The sequence below is a fragment of the Uloborus diversus genome, chromosome 4 (genome assembly GCF_026930045.1).
Source record: "Uloborus diversus isolate 005 chromosome 4, Udiv.v.3.1, whole genome shotgun sequence".
In the NCBI taxonomy this organism is placed as follows: Eukaryota; Metazoa; Arthropoda; class Arachnida; order Araneae; family Uloboridae; genus Uloborus; species Uloborus diversus.
Genome location: NC_072734.1, coordinates 78,547,599 through 78,570,560, shown reverse-complemented (window position 1 = coordinate 78,570,560; position 22,962 = coordinate 78,547,599). Strand labels below are relative to the sequence as shown.

Sequence of the window (22,962 nt, the reverse complement as noted above, 5' to 3'; positions counted from 1 at the left end):
ACAAGATATACTAGACGTTAAATCCCGGTTATCACAAATTTGCCATTTCAACTGCGCTTGCGCGCGGACTGATTTCAAAACTCTTGCTAAATTAATTACAAACATTTTAAATTTGGTAATAAATATGAGATGGCAAGAGATAAAAATTAGAAATCACAAAGTTTTTTCTGATTTAGTTTTTAGGCCTCGGTAAAGATTGAATTTTGCGTCTTAATTATTAATGGTTTCGGTGTTTGAATTGTCTGTCCTTTTTCAGGACCAAATTTTTAACCTCAGAAGAGCGTACTAGAATTTCAGCATCACTTCTAATACAAAGCCGAATCCTCAACCTAAATAAAAATGTATAATACTAAGCTGTTTACGCCTAACGTAAAATGTCCGCAAAAGACGGATTTCTGTACTTAATATTCCAATCATTTTTGAAGTACACAACGTGTTTTACACTTATGTTAAATAAATATTTCCAAACTAATAAATATTGAAGTGTCATTTTTCTCTTAAGATTATCAATTATTCATATCCGTAGTTTCATATAATATATCACGAAGTCGTTGTGAAAATATTCTAATCGCATTCATTAATTTGGTAGGACTCTCGCTCAGCTTAAATATAAACAAGCAACACGAAATCTTAAAACAGAAAGCCCAAAAAGCTAAGTCCGCGCGCAAGCGCATTTGAAATGGCAAATTTATGATAACCGGGATTTAATGTCAAGTATAAGATTTCACTTATTTGCAACAATGGTCCTTATAAAATGCCTTTGATAACAAGAGGTTATTACATTGCTCCATTTATGGGTTAAGGTAATATACTTCTGTTTCTATTCGTAAGTAAAAATTTAATATTTCAGTGAAAAATAACATTTGAAGGCTAGCCTATAGCAAAATATACTGTAGCTTTATCTAGTGTCATTTTAAAAATATTTTTCCAAATTGTTCATTTTTTAAAATGAAATTTATCGTAACTGTTTCACTTAGACCAACATTACCCTACTATTGGTGAGTTATCATCTAGGAAAAAAAACTGCCCTTTCCTCAACAAACCACAGTTTTCTTTTACTGAAACTTATTGTTCAAAGCACTATGAACTAGTGATGTTCCGGATATCCGTATCCGTATCCGTATCCGCGGATATCCGAGAGAAAATAAAGATCTGTATCCGTATCTGTATCCGTTATTTTTAACGGATCTTAAACGGATCTCTTCTATTCTAAAAATTCTTAAATATTTGAATAAAAGACTATGAAATTCCGTTTCAATTAGGTTTTATTCCCTATTTAAACTATAAGGTATCATTTCCGAGGCCGATTTGTACCCCCCCGTCGCAAAAAGGAAAGGATAATAAGTTTTTAAAATGTGTATATGTGTGTCTATTTGTGGCATCGTAATTCCTAAGCAGATAAACTAATTTTGATAGTTCTTTTTTTCGTTCAAAAGATGACTTGATCGAAAGTGTGCTTGGATCAGCCTCGTTTTTGTAGAACTTTAATTACCGGAGAGTCGGAGACATTAATGAAAAGCCGGCTCAACGTTTTTCACAATTATGGTAGTAAAAACGTACCCGTACGATAAAAATATTGGAGCTAATTGAAAGAACGAAGTTTTTTGCATTTTATATTTATTTGGAACTTAACAAGATTATAGTAGCAGCTATAATCTTGTAATGTAATATACCTTGTAACTATCTCTTGTAAATTCTAAATGCAATTCTAAGCCTTTATACGCATGATTGGTAGCGATTTCATAAGATTCACAAGACAAAAAAGCTCAATGATTTAAAATTTCTATCTGCTGTCAGTTCATATTTGTTAACAATGTGTGTTTTGATACGCGAAATTCTTCTTCATATGAGGTCGGCCCTTCGGGGATATGTTTTTTTTTTTAATTTTAAATTTATAATTTAATATTGGTTTTTGTTATGTATTTGGGGTTTGTGTTATTCTTCATTTTGTTTTTCTTGGCATCCTTCAAAAAAGTGATACTAATATAACTTCTTTATTTACTGATTGTACAGGTGTTCCTGGCTCTAGCATGTCCAAAAGCAGCTTTACCCTCTTGCTCCTGTATCCTACATCTAACGAGCAAGCTAAAAGTAATATTTCATTCTATCTAAGCATTAATGCAAAGCTGACCCATTCTAGCAAATTTTACACTTGGGTAGTTGATTTGGGTAAAAAAAAAAGAAAAAAAAAAAATTGAGATCCGTATCCGTATCCGCGGATCTTGGCATTAATGATCCGGATCCGTATCCGGATCCGCGGATCTACTTTTTTAACGATCCGGCACATCACTACTATGAACCACTCGTCATTTATCGTGGTCAGAACGGGCAATATTCTCCTCCGTGCTTCGAGAAATCAATTTCTTTCCATATATGTGGACACAGTTTTGTTGTTTTTGCACAAAATATGCGTTGAGTATATATCTCCTCCCTCCCCCGCAAAATTTAAAATGATGGTCCTGCCGTATAAGTTCAAGCACAAGCTACAATATTTAATAGACCAGTGGTTGCAAGCAGCGCGCTACAGGTAGTATCGAGGCTACAGTTGTAGCTACATTTTTCAGTAGTTTGGAGGGTAGCAGGGGCGGACTGGCCACGTGTGAGATGTGGAAAATTCCACATGGGCCGTCCTTAATTCGGGCCGTTTTCTGTGCATTCAATGTGTACGTGCCGTTTTCCTCAATTTTATTTTTAAAAAAAGTTCTTAATTAGGCCGGCCGTTCTTGTGTCGAGGGCTGCAGCCAGAACTGCTCTTTTTTGGGTGGGGGGGGGGGGGGGGAGGGAGAGGAGGACAGCCGCTCCTTTTCCAACGGTCACTGTCAGGACGTTACTCTGTTCTTGCCTAACTATTACCGTATCTTGTTGTTACGTAGGGAAAACGAAACAATGTCTTTGTTGGGTGGTCTTCGTCCGAGTGTCTCTCGTATCTGTTCGGGATTGATGTTTCCTGGAATTCTGGTAAGGAGTTTTATTGGGGGTGGGGAACTTTTTTTTGTGGCCATCTGAGACGATCTGAGACTGTCTGGGAAAAGATTACATTGAACCTTTTTCAAATGAAGTAAGAGAAAGGCGCCATCCTAAGAATAGAATGAATAGGAGCAAAACGTCTACTAAAAAGCTTTTTTTCCCCCCTTTTCATCCTTCTTTCTTTCTTTTCTTTTTTTTTTTTTTATCCACGACTTTTTCAACCAATTAGATAGTTTTGAGAACTCCTCAATTTCGCGTCTCCGAGGAAAAAAACGAGTCATTTGTTATACACCGTGTTGACTGCTCAATGGGACTGCATGTGTTTTAAATCCAACGGTGACAAGAATTTTTTTACGTAAGTTTAATATTTTTAATCATCATGTGTTTTTTAATTTTTTTTTTTTGTCATCAGCACTTTAAATAATAAGAACTTGAACTATTGGTTATAATTATAACAAATTGACGGTGTTACACAAAAATGGGTCAACCCACCAAGCAGTACTTTTGAGTAAATTGAGTTCTAAATTGAACTTCATAGATGGCATATTAAAATAGAATTTGGCTTAAATCGTCTTTGTATCCCCACAGTGTATCAGTTTATCTGCCAACCTATGTGAATAACTCATTATTTTTTTGAAAATTTTTGTTGGATAACTCATTTCTGTATAACATCGTCCAATTTATCTATTTTCGTTTAGCAAAGATAAAATTTATAAAAGTACAGACAGTATAAATATTTAAAACAGTGATTTCCAACATTTTTTTATCCGTCGCCCCCTTACCTTTTTTCCTTGAAAAAAGCAAATTTTAGAGCAACGTAAAATCGATATTAGGTATTTTTTGCATACAGTGAAACCTGTGTAAGTTGACCACTCGAGGTGCAGTACTTTGGTGGTCAACTTATAAAGGGCAGTAATGATTTTTTGAAATATTTTTTGTCATTTCTCGCACCGTGTATTCATTTTTCGAGGAATTCACCTTTGTTACTCTTTCTGTTCAACTAACTTTCATTGTTCAACATTATTGAAAGTGAAACCATAATTAAAAATACTATTCAAATAGTTTTATTATTTTTTCCTTGTTTTAAACTATATTAGACGCCGTAGTTTTAGAAATTCCATATGTACCAGCTAATTTTCTCTGGCTTTCTCCTTTTTCGATTCATTTTAATATTTCATACTTTTTATTAATTTCAAGTTCAAAACTTTCTTTTTGAAGCCTTTTTATGTAACACTTACAGCCCAAAGAGCAACAAGCTCGACTCTCTCAGTTCATAAAGACAAAATTAAAATGTCCTATATCTTAATCCCTTGCACCCGAAATAAGCCAGAAGGGCTCTTTAGCAAGCCCATATCTGCGTACCCGCAGTGCGGGGGGGGGGGGGCTCACTTCCTCAAGGGGGCTGACGGCTCTAGAAATTGAAGAAAAAAAAGAAAAAAGAAACTAGCATTAAGACTTATTAACTTTACAAATAGACACTGGGCCACTAGGAAGATGCCCTACCCATTTTGTTGCAGAGGGCCCAAAATGTACAGATCCGGGCCTTAGCGCAATTCCAGTATTGCCACAACCTATTGCAACTGAAAGAAAACACTTTGTACTTTTCTACTGACACCTATTTTATTGAAAGAAGTACAAAAAACTATCTCAAATAGAACAACAAATGAAAAACAAGTTTGGAGAATAAAGAGCAGCATAAGCTTTATGCTGCTGTTGAGTTAGTAAAATGCTAGTCCGTCATCAAAGCATTAAAAACATTCTTAGAAAGCTATCAAATAATAATAATAATACAATAATAATAAATTAATAAATAATAAAATAAAATTATTGAAGAAAGTTTTAAAAAATAAACCAAGTGATAAACTTACAAAGGTTTTTTTTACAATACTCCAAACCAAATTTGGCGTACATTAGTGGTCAAGATAGACAGGTGGTCAAGTTACAGAAGTTTTCCTTCATTATATAAGATAGGACTAATTCCGTTCCTGACAAAAGCGGTCAACATAGACAGGTGGTCAACTTACAAGGGTGGTCAACTCTACAGGTTTTACTGTACTTAATTTTAATTTAAAGCCTAAATACTGTACCAATTTTATCCACTTATTGTTACACACATTTTTTATGTTTTTTTTTTTTTTCAAGAGTAATTAATTTTTGAAGAGAGATAATAAACTAAGATTATTAATGTACTTCTCAAAGACAGCAGAACATTCCCCCCAGGCGCGGATCCAAAGGGGGGGGGGGCAATGGGGGCAATTGCCCCTCCCTGGGAAAATCAGGGGCGCCAGTAGGAAGGGGGCGCCGGAAGCGTCCCTGGACGAATATTTAAGTACCAAAAAGAAAGAACGAAAAATAGTTGGAAAACGTATTAGTCTCATTCACCAGTTCTCAAACTGTGTGAAGTGGGGCGCTTCTGTGCCCCTCTAGGGGGCGCACTATCCACAAGTTATGAGCTTTCTTTCTGAATTCGGTAGGAAAATTTTGGAATTGGGTATAAAACAAAGATATTTGGAAAATTTATTTGGTTCATTCACTACTTCTCAATGTGTGGGGAGTAGGGCACGTCCCTTAGGGGCGCAATATCCGCAACTAATGAATTTTCCTTCTAAATATAGTGGGGGGGGGGGGATTTTGGAATTAGGCACAAAAGAAAGAAATATACTTAGAAAATTTATTTGTCTCATTTACAATTCTAAACCAATATCAAGTAGGGTGCTTTCACGTTCCTCTTAGGGGCGCAATATTCACAACTTAAAAAATTTTTCTCCAAATTTAGGGAAAAAATTTTGAAATTGGGTATAGAAGAAAGACATCAAGAAAAATTATTTGGTTCATTCACCAGTTCTCAATCTGTGGGGAGTGGGGCGCGTTCCCCTAGGGGGCGCAATATTCGTAACTAATGAGTTTTCCTTTGAAATTTAGGGAGGAAGTTTTGGAATTGGGTACAAAAGAAAGAGAGACAGTTGGAAAACTTATTTGGTTCATTTACCGATTCTCAATCTGTGGGGCGTCCGCGCTCCCTAGGGGGCGCAATATCTGCATTTTATGAGTGTCCCTCTAAATTTAGGGGAAGTTTTGGAACTGGGTGCAAAAGAAAGACATTTAAAAAAACATTTTTTACGTCATTAACCGTTCCTCAACCAGTGAGGAGTGTGACGCGTCTGCGTCTGCTTAGAGGGGCAATATCATGAGAATTGCCCGTTCTCAACAGCGGATACAGAAATTTTTCAAGTGAGGAGCGATTGATTTTAATCATTCAACCTTTACTACGTATCCTGGTTACACATGTTAATAACACAGGTTTAGGCCTTTAATTCTGAAACATTTCCGCTTGAGAACTGTGACCCCCCACCCCTTTTCCCTACTATTATCGAAGATCATCTAAAATAGAGTTTTTTTACATTCAGTAATAAAAAACTGCAGGGGAGGTCCTCCTACAGGGGCGGCCCTCCTTTATCCTCCTTGGAGTCCCTATATAGAAGCGTAGCTTCTATATAGGAACTCTAATCCTCCTAATATCATCGAAGAGCGTCAAAAATTCCATTATTGACTTCAATTTCTAAATATTTCCAGGAGAGAGAATTCAAGATTCCAATTTCAGAATTCCATTTCTTCGTTTATCGTTAAAGCTGGCTTGCGATTGTGTTTTTTATTTATGATTTTAGTTTTCAAAAATGTCCGAGGGAAGGGGCGAACCCCTCTCTGCCCTCTCCCCTCTCTGCCATCACCGAAGATCGTTAAAAATTGCGTTTTTGAAACTTCGATTTCGAAAAATGTTCGCGAGAAAGTTCCAAATCCAAACCCTTCCACTAACGCTTAACGTCATCAAAGAGATACTACAATTACGTCTTTAGAATTTTAATTTCGACAAAATTTCCAAGGGAGAGCCTCCTAACCTCTCTTTGCGAAGCATCATCGAAGATCGTCTGAAATTGCGTTCATGAAACGTTTTCAAAAAAATGCACATAAACCTCATTCCGTCCTTCAACATTACGAAAGATAGTTTATAATAGCGTTTTTATGACTTAAGTTTTGAAAAATATCTGGCAGTAGGGGGTTTGGAGGTGAAAACACCCCGAACCATTGGTTTTAACATAAATGCCAATTCTAGTACAGTAGTTTGAGCAAAAAACCACCTTCAAAAGATATTTTTGATTTAAAAAAATCCACTTCATCAAAAAACCTCCTTCCGAGGATATTTTTGATTAAAAAATAGTCCCATGTGGCGCAACCAGAGGAGGGGTCCATAGGACCCGTACCTACCCCTGAATGCTGAGTTGATGTTTTTTTTTTCTTCAGAAGTATTCTTTCTTACTGAAAGGAAGAAAGGAACATGTCTTAGGGATAGAAAAGTTATTTTAATGAGGAAAAGAAATGTTAAGAAAAAACATTAATTATTTTAAAAAGAAATCTTTAAATTAAAAATCTTTAACAGTTGCAGATTCTTTGTCAGCTAATTTGTTCCACCTCCCTTCTGAAAATAAGAATGCTGTGAGCTAAGTTCACCCCTCCCCCCCCCCCATCGAAAATTATTACAGATAGTCTCAAATTTTGTTTCCTGGTCTTTAATTTTGTAGAGATTATTCCGAAGGAAGAGCTCCCGAACACCCCGCCATTTAACAACACCGAAGATCGTCTGAGTAGCGATTTTGAATCTTCAATTTCGAAAAATTACCAGGCCCTTAACCTTATCAAATATAGCCTACAACCGCATTTTTAAGAGTTCAATTTCGAATAATTCCTGGGGAGGGGCCTTTGAAATCCGTCCCTCTAATATCAATAAAGAATGACGAAAATTGTGTTTTTAAAACTACAATTTTGCTAGTTTTAAGGAGATGAACCTCTGAATTTTTCCCTCTAACATCATTGAAGAAAGTCTAAAAACCTTTGTTTTAAGGACTTCAATTTCGAAAAACTTCCAGAGTAGAGTCCATCCTGGAATTCCCCTCTCCTCAATATCTTCAGATTGTCAAAAATTTCGTTTTTGGAGCTTCAATTTTGAAACATTGGCTGAGGGTGGTAAATCGACTCAGAAAATTGATATTCTAGTAATTCAATAATTCTTGGCATTCTAGGGCTTTTTTACCGTTTGATAATAGCCTATTTGCATCCATGACATTTCCTGAACCCCAGTTCCTTCTTTAACATCCACAAATGTAGTCTATAATCACGTTTTTAAGAAATTTAATTTCAGAAAAATTCTGGCGAGGGCCCCGAACATTTGCTTCTTTTAATATTACCAAAGATCATCTCCTAGTTTTGACCTCCCAACGGTCCTGTTAGTTTTTGTATGTGTATTATATATTACATATATACCATGTGTCTGAGGGAATTTTTTTAAAGTGCTCCTCCTCCCCCCCCCTCTTTCAAACGAAAAAAAAAACTATTTTCAAGTTGTGCACCTGCTCTTCTTTTAACTTCAGATGGAATGCAATCGCGTTTTTAAGACTACAATTTTGAAACATTTTTGAAGAATCCTCATCCTCCTTCCGCTAACTTCATCGAAGATCGACAGAAATTGCGTTTATGGCAGGTGCACAGTCCCTCAAATTATCACCCCCATCGCCTCTCCCTTGCATTCGCGCTTACATTTTTGCATTTTGTTATTTAAGGCTGTACTAAAACAATTGTTTACACTGAAAACGTTATGCGCATTAATTACTTTTATTGTAATAATAAATCACAATACCTTGTTGTACTTTTTTTCTTGATGGGGCGAGTGAGGGGGGGGGGCACAGATTAACGTCCTAGGTGTCACCCGTTGTGATAACTCCACTATAAAATCCTATTATGTCCTACATTAGTTTATTTAAATTATTTTTCGCTTCCAGTAGCAATGCATTTTCAATAAATATTTTTTTCCCTAGCGGGACAATAGCTGAATGTTCAAAAGTAAAGAAGTTGTGGATAACAAACAAAAATGTGATTTTTTTCCTCTTTGTGAATTTATTTGTGTGGGGGGGGGGGGGCGCCGGGTGTGTGGGGGCGCCAAAATTGAAAAAAAAAGTGTCCCCTCCTGAGCCGAATCCTGGATCCGCGCCTGATTCCCCCCCCCCCTTTTTTTAGGTATAAAATTTAGGATTTGGAAGAATAAAAAACTTTGGCAATTTAAACTTGAAGGAAAAAAAAAAGAAGAGAGAGAAGGGTTTGTTCCGGTATCCAGACCCTGCCCTGAGTACAATTCGTATGCTTGTCCAGGATATGAGGATGTGCATGGCCCTCCTGAACTTAATTCATTTCATTTTTAAACTCATGATTTTTTGTTTAACCCTTTCTCAAGAAAATTTAGAAACTCTCATGTTGATGTCTGTAGAGAAGGACATTTTAAATCAAATAGATTCAGAGGATACCATTGATGTTGTTGCTCAACAAAGTAGACTTTTTGTAAGAAAGAGTAATGTTGTAGAAATGTGTTTTTTTCTCTCGATTTCTTTTATTTTTATCTTTAGTACCAAGTAGTCTTTAACAAATATTCATAATCTATTACTTTTAAGGAAAAAAAAAATAAGTTACATGCTTTGAAGGAAATGTTTTGATAAAATTAAAAAGGGATGTTGAAAAATTTAAGTAATTATTATGCCTTAAATACTGTAAAATTTTGTTTCCCTATCTTTTAAAGGGATACACTAAGTTATAGAAGAAAAAAAAATATTAGGTTCTTTAACCATATTTTAAGTATTTAATAACATTTCATCAAATAATCTTTATTTTTGAAGTTTTTTCCTGTTAACTGATTTGTAATGCTTGTTTATAGACTTTTCTTTCTTAGCTAGATTGATAAGTGTGATTGCTTTAAGTGTTTTTGCCTATTTTAATATAAATAACGTATCTATTTTTACTTATATTTTTAATGTAACAATCTTAAAAGCAAATCTAAAATTTCCGAATCTGAAATGCAGTATTCCCAGAAACTATTTTTATAATTCATAAGTAGCACTACCATATTGCAACTAGTACGAAAAGTATACATTTTTAAAAATCTTATCATCATATACTTTTCAATTTTAATGTTATTATTCAGTGTAAAATTGATAAATGCAATGTTTAAATTCGTTAAATAGCATACTTTCAAATTTCGGATAAAATTTTTCCGGATAAAATGATAAGATTTAGCACTAATTTGAAATTTAAAGTTATTATTAGATTTTTCAGTTTGACGAAATTAGGGCCTGGTATGAAAACATTTTTACTGGTTCTTGAAGAGTTATATTATTTTTGTCATTTTTAGTTTATTACTCTTGAGTAACTTTTTTTCAAATATTATTTCGTTTTCATTAATTTCGTTTAATTTATGTCATTAAAAAGGTTTAAGTCGGACCATTTCTGTGTTGTGCTTTCTTTCGTTACTCGATTATTATTTATTTTCAGCAAGCATGTAAACTCGTACAATAGAAGTATAAATAGTTATATTTTTGGTTTAAGCGGTTGAGTTTCACTTTGTTGAACATCTTCGTAGGTTAAACTCTAGTTGAACATATTTACTTACGAAAAAGAATACGCACATCTTATTGCTTTTCCCAATACATTTCTTCGTTTTCACTTTAAATCTTGGAAGCTGATAAATAAATTGTTCTTACTTGAAAACGTTGTGAGTCAGTGGAATATTATTATTAAAGGCAAGTTAATATGTAATATAGGCCACACATATACCATAAAGCACAAGCGCGGCCAGAACTTGCCTTCTGTGGAGAGGGGAGGGGAGTTCGATCATAACCATCTTTACATGCATATAAACTACTGTATTAAAATTATTAGCAATATAAATCTACGTTAAAAGCAAGGGCCCGGGGAGGAGACCGCAATCCCCCCACCCCAAGTGTATATCCCATGATTTTCACTTTAGTTCTTAGAACCTGACAAATAAATTTCATTCACTAGATAACATTTTGAGAGATACCTTTGAAAATCAGTTTTCTCACTGAGACAAATGGCGACTTTTTCGGGCGAAACTTTTTTTTTTTTTTTTGTAGATTAATTCGGGCTTATCCGATATTTCCGATCAGTTCTCACTGTCTCATGATCTGTGATTTATTCATTCTGAACGGATATATTACGTTTGGTTTACATGATTTTTTTCATCAGTTTGAATACGTACAATACAATTTTAAGAAAAGACTTTAAAAAAAAAAGAGTTTTTTCTAAAGGGTAAATAGTATCGCTCATGGCCATATGAGGTAGTGAGAAGCAAGGGATGCAAGAGGAAAAATTGAAAATTTGGAGATAACCAGTACAAATGGTAGGTGCCCCCCTCCTCTGTCTTGGGGCAAGAGATAGTACCAGCAGCCCTGGTAGGTGCCGCTGTACAGCATGATTTAGAAAAAAATCAATGAAAGCCTACCTAGGATGTAATTTTTATTCGAATTTTACTCAAAACTTGAAAATGTCTACTTACACCCCTTTGCTTCTCACTGCCTCAAATGTATTACGTTTTGTTTTAAATAAGATTTCTATTTACTTTTACATAAACGAAATGCTCTTAAATGCGGATTTTCAAAGAAGCCACACAGCTTTCACAGTGGTTTTTTATTGCGTAGAGCAATTTAAGCTTGCAAATATTTTTGAGAAAGTTAGATCCTTGAAATATCATCTGTATATTATGGGCGTTTGCTGTATGCTTAGTTTAAATCAATCTGCCCACTAGTTTGCTTGAAATGAAAAGTTAAATAAGGATTTCTGAAAAAAAAAAAATCTTGGTATTTCAACGGGGGGAGAGAGGTGAGGGCTGCTGGATTAACCTTTTTTTTTTTTTTTTTGAAAAAACACACTAGAAACTTTTTAGGTTTGGAAAACTACAGCCAAAATTTTTTGTATGGGGCCGGCATGAAATTTTTTTCCACACTAAAAGTTTAGGGCCAGTCCGCCCCTGGAGGATAGCAAAGGGTTTTTAAAAAAAAAAGTAGAGTAGCAAATAGTTCGATACAAAAAAAAAAAAAGTAGTAATTTGAAGCGATAGCTGGAAACTACTTTAAAATTAGGTTTAAAAAGAACAACATTTTATCTGTAGCGTAAGTAAGCTGATGGTTGTTTTTATTTACATTTTTTCAATAGCGGAATCGTAAAAATTTGAATTATTCAGCTTTTTAAACTTTTCTTGCAGAAGATACTCATAAAAATGGTTTAAAAAAGAAAAGAAAGAAGGAAATGATAATTCTAAGTAATATTCTATGTTCGAATGAGCTAATTTATCAATCTGAGCAACTTTTCGAAATTTTTCGTTCAATTCTCAAACGGCGTGTGTGTATGCTTTTTATTCATTTAAAAAAAATAGCGAAGTAGCTACTGAATTTTAAAAGTAGTTTGTAGTCACTTCATTTTGACAAAAGTAGTTGTAGTTGTAGTTAAATGCATTTGTAATAATGTAGTTGCAGTTTGCAACAGAAAAAATGTAGCTTTTTAACCACTGTAATTGACAATAATCTTCGCAAACTTTTCACTAAAATTATTTTTCTCCCTTCCCCCTCCCCCACCGATAAATTCAGTCATTCAGAGTTGCAGTCATTTATAATTATGCGACAACATTTGAAATCAAATGCTTCTTAAACTTTCGTTTTACGAAACACTTTTTAAATCAAGTTTCACTGCTTGCGTTGTACTTATGCAGGTAAGTCAACACACAGGCAGTGAGCGATTAACTGCTTCTGCCAGCATCCGTTCCGCTATTTGAGATGTTTGCTCTTTTTTTGACTGGTATTTTTCATTTATTAATGAAAGCATTTGTGTGTATTCCATTTTATCTCACCTCTTCCACTGAAACATTTAATTAAATCTGTATCGTACCAGGAAGTTATTCTGACATCATCCACCTATAAACTACGTTGGTCATTCCGTTTATTTTTTTAATTATTAATTTAAGGTTATAATTACTTAAATAAAAAACGTGATTTGGGGCAAAGCGGATGTAGGATTTAGTCATGTATTTATTTATATTTTCTTGACACATGTGCTGAGTTATATTTTCTATTTCAATAGGATAGGTATAACTTTAAAAAGCTATTTTTTATGATGGCAATTAATCAGTCTATTGATTTAACCATTTATTTCTTTATATTTTATAAAAAAAATGTACTGACTTTAAATTGGATAAGTATAATTTTTTTATACATTTTTTTTTAATATGGCAGGTAGCTAGTCAACTAATTTACTCAACCAGTACAAATGATAGGTGAACCCCTCCTCTGTCTTGGGGCAAGAGATAATACTAGTATCCCTGGTAGGTGCTGCTGAACAGCATGATTTAGGAAAAAAAATCAATGAAAGTCTACCTAGGACATAATCTTTATACGCGTTTTACTCGAAACTTGGAAAATGTCCACTTACATCCCTTTGCTTTTCATTGCCTCATTTGTCAATTAGTAGGGTAAAGCGGGTTTTTCAAGTGTTTGTAATGTTTGATAATAAATAAATATTGGGTTTGAAATAATACAAAAATCACTTTTTATTTTGAAGTTCAAGAACCCTGCTAGGAAATAAAACCGAAATTGTTGCAATAAAAATCCAAAACTACAATTTTCGAGCGTCTTATCGTTAACCTATCCACTTTGGTCACCCTGCCCTACTTACTTTGACAGTTAAAATTAATTATTCACCAAAACCAAAACGCTGCACATAATATTAGTCATTTATTTTCACCCCCTCTTTCTCCCCCCTCCCAAGTAATATTTTAATCATTAGTTCAGTTAGGTTTTTAAAATACATAGAAAAACAATGGAAGATTCATTTACAAAACGCATAACTTTTATTCATTTAAATATCAAGTCATTATGATTCAGAGAAATATAGTTACAATGTTCGATTTTATGATTAAAGGTGAGAGGGGCTTAATCTTTATGATCGATAATGTTGAACGAAACAATAATAATTAAATCCTAATTCTCAAGTTAAAAAAATCAAGTATCACAATTAATTACGTAGTCACTATTTTAATTACAATTCGAAAGATTCTCTTTGTTCTTTGCAAAAGTGATTAATAACCAAATAAGAAAAATAAAAGAGAGCTAATTTTTGATGCCATTAATTATTTATTCGAGAAAAATCGATACTTAATTAAGAGCTATAAAAGATTCAAAACTGAGCTTAAAATTTCAATTGATGCACTTGCAGCAACTAACGACTTCGATAAGTCTCTAAAGTTTAATTTGAAAAAAGGGGATTTTGTTTTTTCATAAAACTCAGCACACTCGAATTATGATCTTTTGATCATTTTTCTTTCATGATTAAAATTTTATTAGATATGTTCTTAATATCGTCATTAACTCTTTATATTAGAAAACTTTAGGGAAAAAATTTTAAACTTGAAAAGTAACATTTTTATATCAGCTTGGAAACATTTCTTTAAATAAATGAAAAAGGTCTTTCTCACGAAAATTATATGAATCATATCCGATGTTTTGAATTTTAGCTTTTAATTTTGATAGCTTTCACATACTGATCATAATGATTTTATAGATTCTCCATTAAATTGTATATTATAAAGTACAAATGATTTTCACATAAGTAATTTTTGAAGGGTTTTTAAATATTTTTCTCATGAAGTGTAAAATAATGGACAAGTAACAACAGTGTTTGGAAGAAAAAGCTTAAACATATTGAATAAAATAAAAATAAATAGCGGAAAATATAAAACAAGCACTTATTGAAATATTGTAATATATTTCTCTGTGAAGTCTACCAAACAGAAGTCAATAGGACGACCCCAAAACTCAAGAGGAATAAACAATAGAACAAAAATATGATTAAATTAAATAAGAATCATTAATCGAGGTAACAGTTAATTAGATCATAAAAGAGCACTTATGAAACATTTTGATCTCAGGGTCAAAACTTAGCTTTTTGAAGTACGCCTTTGTCTCCTAGAAGGATTTTTTTTTTCCTTTTTGCAAAGAATAGTGTTGATACTTTCTGACTTTCGTGACATAGACATGACGATTCCATCTCAACAAAAAAGAAAAATATTCAAGAAATAAATAAAATAATAAATAAAAAAAGGGAAAAGATTGCGTCTCACCCGCAGGGCCTTTCAGTAAAAACGATGTAGTTAGGATGCTCCTCTTTTTCTACAAATTGGACGCATGTGTAGTTCTCCCAGTGTCTCATGGCTTGCTTGAAGAGGGCGCGGTGATCACCTAAAAGCGGAAAAAAGAAACCAACTGAGAGCATTTCTTTTCACTAAGACCGGCAGATAAAAACATCAGGGTTGAGAAGTTCCTTCCAAATGAAGAGGAATGTCGCGGATTGTTGAATAAGATTACATGCACAAAGGAATACATTCCCGCCGCGGCGCATATTTGTAACCTTGTGTGAAGAAAGTAACAGTTTGCTCAAGGAATGTTCTTGAAATAGAACATTGATCAAGGAAGATATTTTTGAAAGAAGCTGCGAAGAATGATTCATATATTAAGATACTTTTTAATACAGATTTTCTGAAGTGAAACATTTTAGGCGAGGGCTTTGAAACTATGATCCGCAATGTTTTTTTGCGTGACACAAGTGACGTAGTTGTTTTTTACTGTTGCCAAAAACAATAATAAAAAAAATAATAATAAAGTTAAAATACTGCTGAATTTAAATGTTGCTAAAACTATGAAAAATAACAGTAATAATAAAGTTGGTTTTATTAATAAATTTAACAAATTAATTTCAAGACTGAACTTAAGCAAGCATATATAAGGCAGTGACAAGCAAAGGGATTTAAGTAAACATTTTAAAGCTTCAAGTAAATCACTTTCAAAGTTCATATCCTGGGCAAACTTTAATTGAATTTTTTTTCTGTCTAAATCATGCTGTACAGCAGCACCTACTAGGGCTACTAGTACTATTTCTTGCTACAAAACAGACGAGAGGTTCTATCATTTGTACTGGTCTCCAAACTTTTAATTTTTCAACTTACATCCCTTTGCTTCGCCTCATATTTGGATTTCTCATTGGATTTCAATGAATCAAATCAAGTCATTAGTTTAAAAGCGTAACATTGTTTAAGTTCATCATCGAATTAGTTTGTTAACTTTTATTAACAAAATTAACTTAATAATTACTATTAGTTTCAATTGTTTTTGGAAACAAGTGAAAAGCGGATTTCGAGTACTGTTTAGTTTTCTTGCATATTGTTTACTTTTTTCATAACCTTTTTTATTTCATTACTAGTGGTACCCGCGCGACTTTGCCCATAATAGAAAAATTAAAAGGTCTTTTGCTTCGCCTGTATATTTAGAAATAATGTGTGGTGAATTTTTTCGCCAATTGGCTTTTACCCATGTTACGGTACCACGTTACTACGTTATGATAATTTCGTATCTCACCAATTGACTTGTGCCCGTGTTACGGTTCCACGTTATGATGATTTCGTAATTTACTCGTCCATCTTATAATAATTTTGTTCTTAAAATTGGAATAGAAAAAGAAACACAACGAATTTTAGAAAAATCGCTTCAAGGTGCACACCCTTATGCACCAAACTAACTTTGTGCCAAACTTCATGAAAATCGACCTAACGGTCTAGGCGCTATGCGCGTCACAGAGATCCTGACATAGAGAGAGAGACTTTCAGCTTTATTATCAGTAAAGATTGTATAGAAGTGATTATTTTTTCAGCTAAATGTTTCTTTCACTGCAAATAAAGTCAACATTTTGATGTGTTGGCAGAAAGTTAATTTGTTTACAGTATGCATTGTTTTAATATTTGCTAAAGTCAATAGACATTTCAACTGTAAATACCATAACTGCACAAACATAAAATTTAATCAAAACTAGAGTTGGGCAATGTCGTTCTTTTTAACGATCTGTTCATCAGAGGATCGTTCATTCCTCTGATTCGTTCATTCAAGTCGTTCATTTTAACGACTTCGTTCATTTAAAAAAGGTTGCAGGTGATTTCTCTGCGCGACATACTCACGTACATTCAAAATGTTTCATTAGCTAAGTCATATTCTTTGAAGGGAAAATAACTAAAATGATCTAAAAGTAAGAAAATATGCCTATGAAAAATGAATCAAAAAAACTTCGTTCAGGTTCAGATGTACATATAAAGCAATTATAATTCATATTGTAAGATATTTCTCAGTTGCCGAATGGTAAGATAGGTTTTACATTCCAAAAACCTCAGATTCCATTTCGGAATGTCAAAAAAGTAAGTTATTAAATTTTTCCAGCTGCATCACTGTATATATACATGTAGTATATATATACCAATAAACCATGTATAACGAAAAAAGTAACGACAAATACATTGGTAGCTCAGCCGGAGTACCGGATAACTTAATTAAAAAAAAAGACTCAGATAAAAATGTTAGGAAGCTTCAAAATTATTCCAAGGTACCAATGAGAACAGAAAAAAACGCAACATTATATAATAATCCTTATTACAAATTTCTGGATATTGAAAATAAGCTACTTGGAAGTCGTCAAGCAAGTTGAAAACAGCATAATCAACATACATGGTAGTTGATAGAGATGTTAAAGAAGAAAAAAGGACCGTAGCCTAATCAAATGACACAAAATACTAATATATATATACATTGGAAAATTGCAAATAAACGGCAACGATTAAAGAAAAATGATGAATAAAGCAGAAAGTAAAAAGATTCGAAATGAGTATACTATACTGCACTGAAAAAAAGGAAATTTGAGATTGGTTGAAAGTTAAAAGTTTGAAGATGAATGAAATTAAAACAAAAAAACAATATATATATATATATATATATATATATATATATATATATATATATATATATATATATATATATATATATATATATATATATATATATATATATATATATATATATATATATATATATATATATATATATATATATATATATAGTATACAATTTTATCTCAAGTGCATCTGTACAATGTTCTAAACTGCTCACCGTTCAAAAGAACGGTCGTTCATTTTTTAAGTGAACCAACGGATCCGTTCATTTTAAGGATTCGTTCTTTTTGACCGGTTCGTTCATGAACGACACATCCCTAATCAGAACAAAGAGAAAACAGTCTAGATATTTTTAAAAAAAATTTTAATCAAAAAGAAGCATCTAAAATGATTAGTTTAATCAAAATAGAGAGGAAGTAGTTTAAATAATTCATTCATGGAATTTAAAGAAAACGAAAATGGATTTCTTCCATTATCAATGAAATTCAACATCGTTTAATCAAAACAGAATGTAAACTGTATTACGCATTCTAAATACATAATTTAATCAAAAACGAAGTTTTCGAGCACATTATATGATCAAAACTCAGCAGGAGCTGTCAAGATATTTTAAACATAATTTGATCAAGATAAATAGTATGCATTTTATACGTTCAAAATTCCGTAATGTAATCAAATTAGAATTAATTCAAACATATATTCTAATAAGGAAAAAGCAATGATCTTTAACCCTTTGTGTGTGTTTCACGGAGGTACATTTTTAACAATTTTAAAAATTATGCGTAAATCTAATGATAATATAAATTTAAAAGGATTTTACTCCATTAAATGATTAATGTAACCTACACATAGTTGATTTTTTTATGCAATATACTGTCACTGAAATCCATTTCAGTTAAGTTAGCCTATAACTATAGAGCGGTATTGCTTGTTCGAAAATGAGTACAAGTTATCACGTACATTTGTGCATGTGCGTGTGCTACCACTGGTGTTTACAGAGCAGCAGCTATGAAATAATGTCTGACCTCGGATTGTATGGAAAGGCAAACATCCGGTTTACAGGCGGAAATAGGACCTGCGGAAAGTATAGGCGGAATATATATAATATATATATATATATATACATATATACATGCATATATATATATATATATATATATATATATATATATATATATATATATATATATATATATATATATATATATATATATATATATATATATATATATATATATATCCTCTCCTCTAACACCTTTTATTAATTTGCTCAAGAATGTAAACTCAACCTGTACACTTTTATATCATATGCTTGTATGTAAGTGTCTACTCGAATACGTACCCGTATATACGTGTCTACCTGAGTATATAAGTGTTCTTATATATACGAGTATAAGTGAGCATATACGTGTATGGTAGAATGTATAGCTGTGTGAATAAATAATACTTGCAGATACCCATATATGTATTTATTGGCGCATTTATGTGAATACGTCTATGTACATGTCTACACGAGTATATATGCGTATATATACGCATATACTCGTATATTTAACCCTGTTTACTGTAAAAACAATACATATTGAGTAAAATTAATATTTAATTTGTATCTGCTTTATACCTAAAGATTAAGTGACATTAGAAGAACACTATTAGTTAAGCCTAATATTATGACCACTTTACCCCATTTTACTTAAATTGTTCTAAAAAATTATCTAAAATAGATTCAGCTAACTGCTAATGAGTAAGAGTTCTTGAGAAATGTAGGAAGCTTCCTGTACATTCAATCTGTTCCTAATTCTAACAAACAAAATTCCCAAGGATGTTAAAATAGGTGTTTAGATTTTAAAATTTTTCATGTTCACGCAAAATATTTTTTTTTTTACCAAATAAAATTTTTCCAGTCGTAAAATTCTGTATTCAAAATGTAGTTTCTAACTGCTTTACTCTAAAATAAAAGTTTCACATTCATTCGAACGTTTATTTCCAAGCTATAGCCATTTATTTGACGTATGACCACTTTACCCCATTGACCACTTTCCCCCACCAGACCCTAGGGAATATCTATTTCCCTTTCAAATTACGAAGGAAAACTCAAAGACCTATCACTGAATTCATTATTTTTTAGTCGATGCAGCAATACCACCGTTGTTTTCATATTCAACATTGATGTTCCGAAACATTAGAGTTTTTTCATTCATGTTGCACTTCTATTTCAAACCAATGCTAAAATACAGTGCAAATAGTTCAGATCTAAAGCATTTACAACGCAGTTTCTATGAATAATCATCTTACAACTTTTTTTCTTAACATTTATCATCAAAAATATCTTGATAGTACTTATAAACTGCACTTTTAAAACATTTCCCATCAATTTTACTTTCAGTCCGAACATACAAGCATGAAAAACTTACCGCTGAAGTTCGACTCGATTTCGTAAGGTATTACGGCTCTATCCCATAACCTTTCGGGCCTCGCCGTCGCTGCCCTCTTTGGTCGAGTTCCTTTCGTCGGTTTTTGGGATAACTTTTTCCGGTTCTTTCCAGAATGCCTCAATCTGTTTTTAGATCTAAAACAAACAGAAGAAGAAAATATTCAACATGAAGACAGTTATTTATTTATTTATTTTCAAAACACCTCTCGTTCTCTTTTTTGAAATTGCTGGGCGTAAGTGGATCGACGACTACTAAAAGATTTTTAGTTTGTCCCTGGGGAAAAGGGGAGCTGAATTCTAAAAAGTGGTGAGGAAGGGGCAAAAAGGGACTGTAGTCTTGACTTTTATAGCGTAAAGCTAGAGATGCACTGACTAACTGGCAGTAATTGGTAATCGGCAAGTTTTAGCACTTTAATTGGCTGGGAATTTTTTTTTTTAACAATTAAAATGACTTTTGCTTACATTTACAACAAGGAACTAAGCTGAATGAATTCATAAAAATAGTTTCAAACTCTAGATGTAATGCCCCATCTGATTTAAACTTTACAAAATTTTCATGGTAAGGGTGGGAAGAGTACATTCAGATTTGTTTTAGAAAAAAAAATGCAAGTGGATAGAAGACGGTAAATTTAAAACGGAGCTGACATTTTAAGGGACTGAGGAAAAAGGGACTGGATTTCTAAAAACCAGACTTTTAAGTACTTGCAACTAAAAGCAGAGACTTTCAATGATAAAAAAGGCCCAGTTGGGAACCCTGAAAATTTAAAACACAGCATTTATGCATAAAATACACCGCCAGCTCAGTCATTTCCAGCCGAGGACTGCAGTTTCGTGCTTATTAGCACGCATCAGCCCGGCATAGGAAAGTGACCGAGCTGGAGATGGAAAACCTCTTTAGGAAGCCAAGAGTGCCAAACAAACTGGTAGCTAATATAGAATTAGCACAGACCAGACGAGTGACCGAAGCAATGGTTCGGTTCAACTCGAAGATTGAAGGCAAGGCATGGTATATTCAGTAAATTACCGCCCATTAGCCAGGGCTAAAGCAGAAATACATAAAATACACCGCCAGCTCAGTCATTTCCAGCCGAGGACTGCAGTTTCGTGCTTATTAGCACTGAATATACCATGCCTTGCCTTCAATCTTCGAGTTGAACCGAACCATTGCTTCGGTCACTCGTCTGGTCTGTGCTAATTCTATATTAGCTACCAGTTTGTTTGGCACTCTTGGCTTCTTAAAGAGGTTTTCCATCTTCAGCTCGGTCACTTTCCTATGCCGGGCTGATGAGTGCTAATAAGCACGAAACAGTCCTCGGCTGGAAATGACTGAGCTGGCGGTGTATTTTATGTATTTCTGCTTTAGCCCTGGCTAATGGCGGTAATTTACTGAATACAGCATTTATGCTTCCGTGAAAATGAAAAATAGGAAGTTTGCCTTAAAATAATAATAATAATAATAATAATAATAATAATAATAATAATAATGGTTTATTAATTTTCAAACAAGCAGAAAAATCGCGCAACACAGAAGACGATTCACAGACATTAAAGAATGAAAACATAAAACGTTTCGTGAGGTAAGAAAAAATAACATTTTCAGCTAAACTAAATTGCGTCATAAGTCAAATGGTTAAAAAGAAAGAATAACAGCAGAATCTACATCATTGTTTGGAGAAGATTATTCATGGGGGGAAAAAAACTTTAGCAATTTGTGGTACACAAAAATGATAAATGAGATACGTCTAATACAATTAAGCAGCTCTTACATCATCAAGTTTATTAAATACCAGAAATAAACAATAGAGTCAAGGGAAATGTAAATGAAATTTATTGAAGAAAGGTGAATTGCTCCTTTTTTAGTCGAATGTGTAAAGTGCGATGCCAAGGACAAAACATGAATATTCAAAGATAAAATACCGGTGGTTTTATTAATAATATGGAAATTAATTTTTTGGAGTACATAAACATACGACACATAGTAACAACTATCAATTGCCTTTATGGGGAGAAGAGAACTCAACTGGCATTGATTCTGTTGAAATTGATCACTTACACAAAACACTATTTTTCAAACAGGGTAAAAAACAGTACTTTTTCTGCAGCTGTGTAAAAAATTCCATGGTGCACATAAAGTATTATAAATCATGCTGTGCTATTAAATGATAAAAAAAGAAATTAAAAACAATTTATTTGTTTTAAAGTTTTTTTTCTTAACCCTTAGATTGTGGTGCGTCATTCGTATGTTCAAGTTTAAACGCCGCACTTTGCTGGAGTAATGTCGCGCCTGTCATTCAAACAGAATGAAACGAGCTGATGTGTGCATCACATGACTTCCTTTTACTCCAATTTAATGTCATTTCCTCATTATTGTCAATTTTAATGTGATTCAATTGTTTACTCTCTAAATATCACCAACAATGGCCATATTGAAAAAAAAAAAAAAAAAAAAAAAAACATCGCAAAATTTGCCGCCAAATTGGCGACAAAACTTGGCGACCAAGTGACTGTGGTGATGTATCGCCAAGTGCCCGACAAATTATAACACCATTTGAGTTTACATCGAAATTAATAATGATTTCCCCCAAAAAGGGGCAAAAGAACCCCTTAGGAACATCCGAATGCAACCAAAATTGAAGGTGCACAACGAGGATCCACCAGGAGTCTACGTACCAAATTTCAACTTTATAGGGCGTACCGTTTTTGAGTTTTGCGAGATACATAAACACATACACACATACGTACATACGCATATACATACGTACATACAGACGTCACGAGAAAATTCGTTGTAATTAACTCGGGGGTCGTCAAAATGGTTATTTCGGGTGTCTGTAGGTTCCTAGGCATATATCCATGTGTAGTGGGGTCGAAAAAAAAAACTCAACATTCATTCGGGGATGAGAAAAATTGA

The 22,962-nt window shown here is 33.2% G+C and overlaps 1 protein-coding gene across 1 annotated transcript in view; it reads right to left on the bottom strand.

Annotated features, from left to right (window-relative positions):
* LOC129220658 (tolloid-like protein 1) overlaps nucleotides 1-22,962 on the bottom strand; it is a 296,905-nt gene that overhangs the window by 136,566 nt on the left and 137,377 nt on the right. Inside the window, exons 3-4 of the mRNA XM_054855087.1 lie at nucleotides 20,032-20,186; nucleotides 14,972-15,089 (exon numbers count right to left, since the gene is read on the bottom strand). Coding sequence (XP_054711062.1) covers nucleotides 14,972-15,089; nucleotides 20,032-20,186 — 273 coding nt within the window. The remainder of the gene's footprint in view (nucleotides 1-14,971; nucleotides 15,090-20,031; nucleotides 20,187-22,962) is intronic.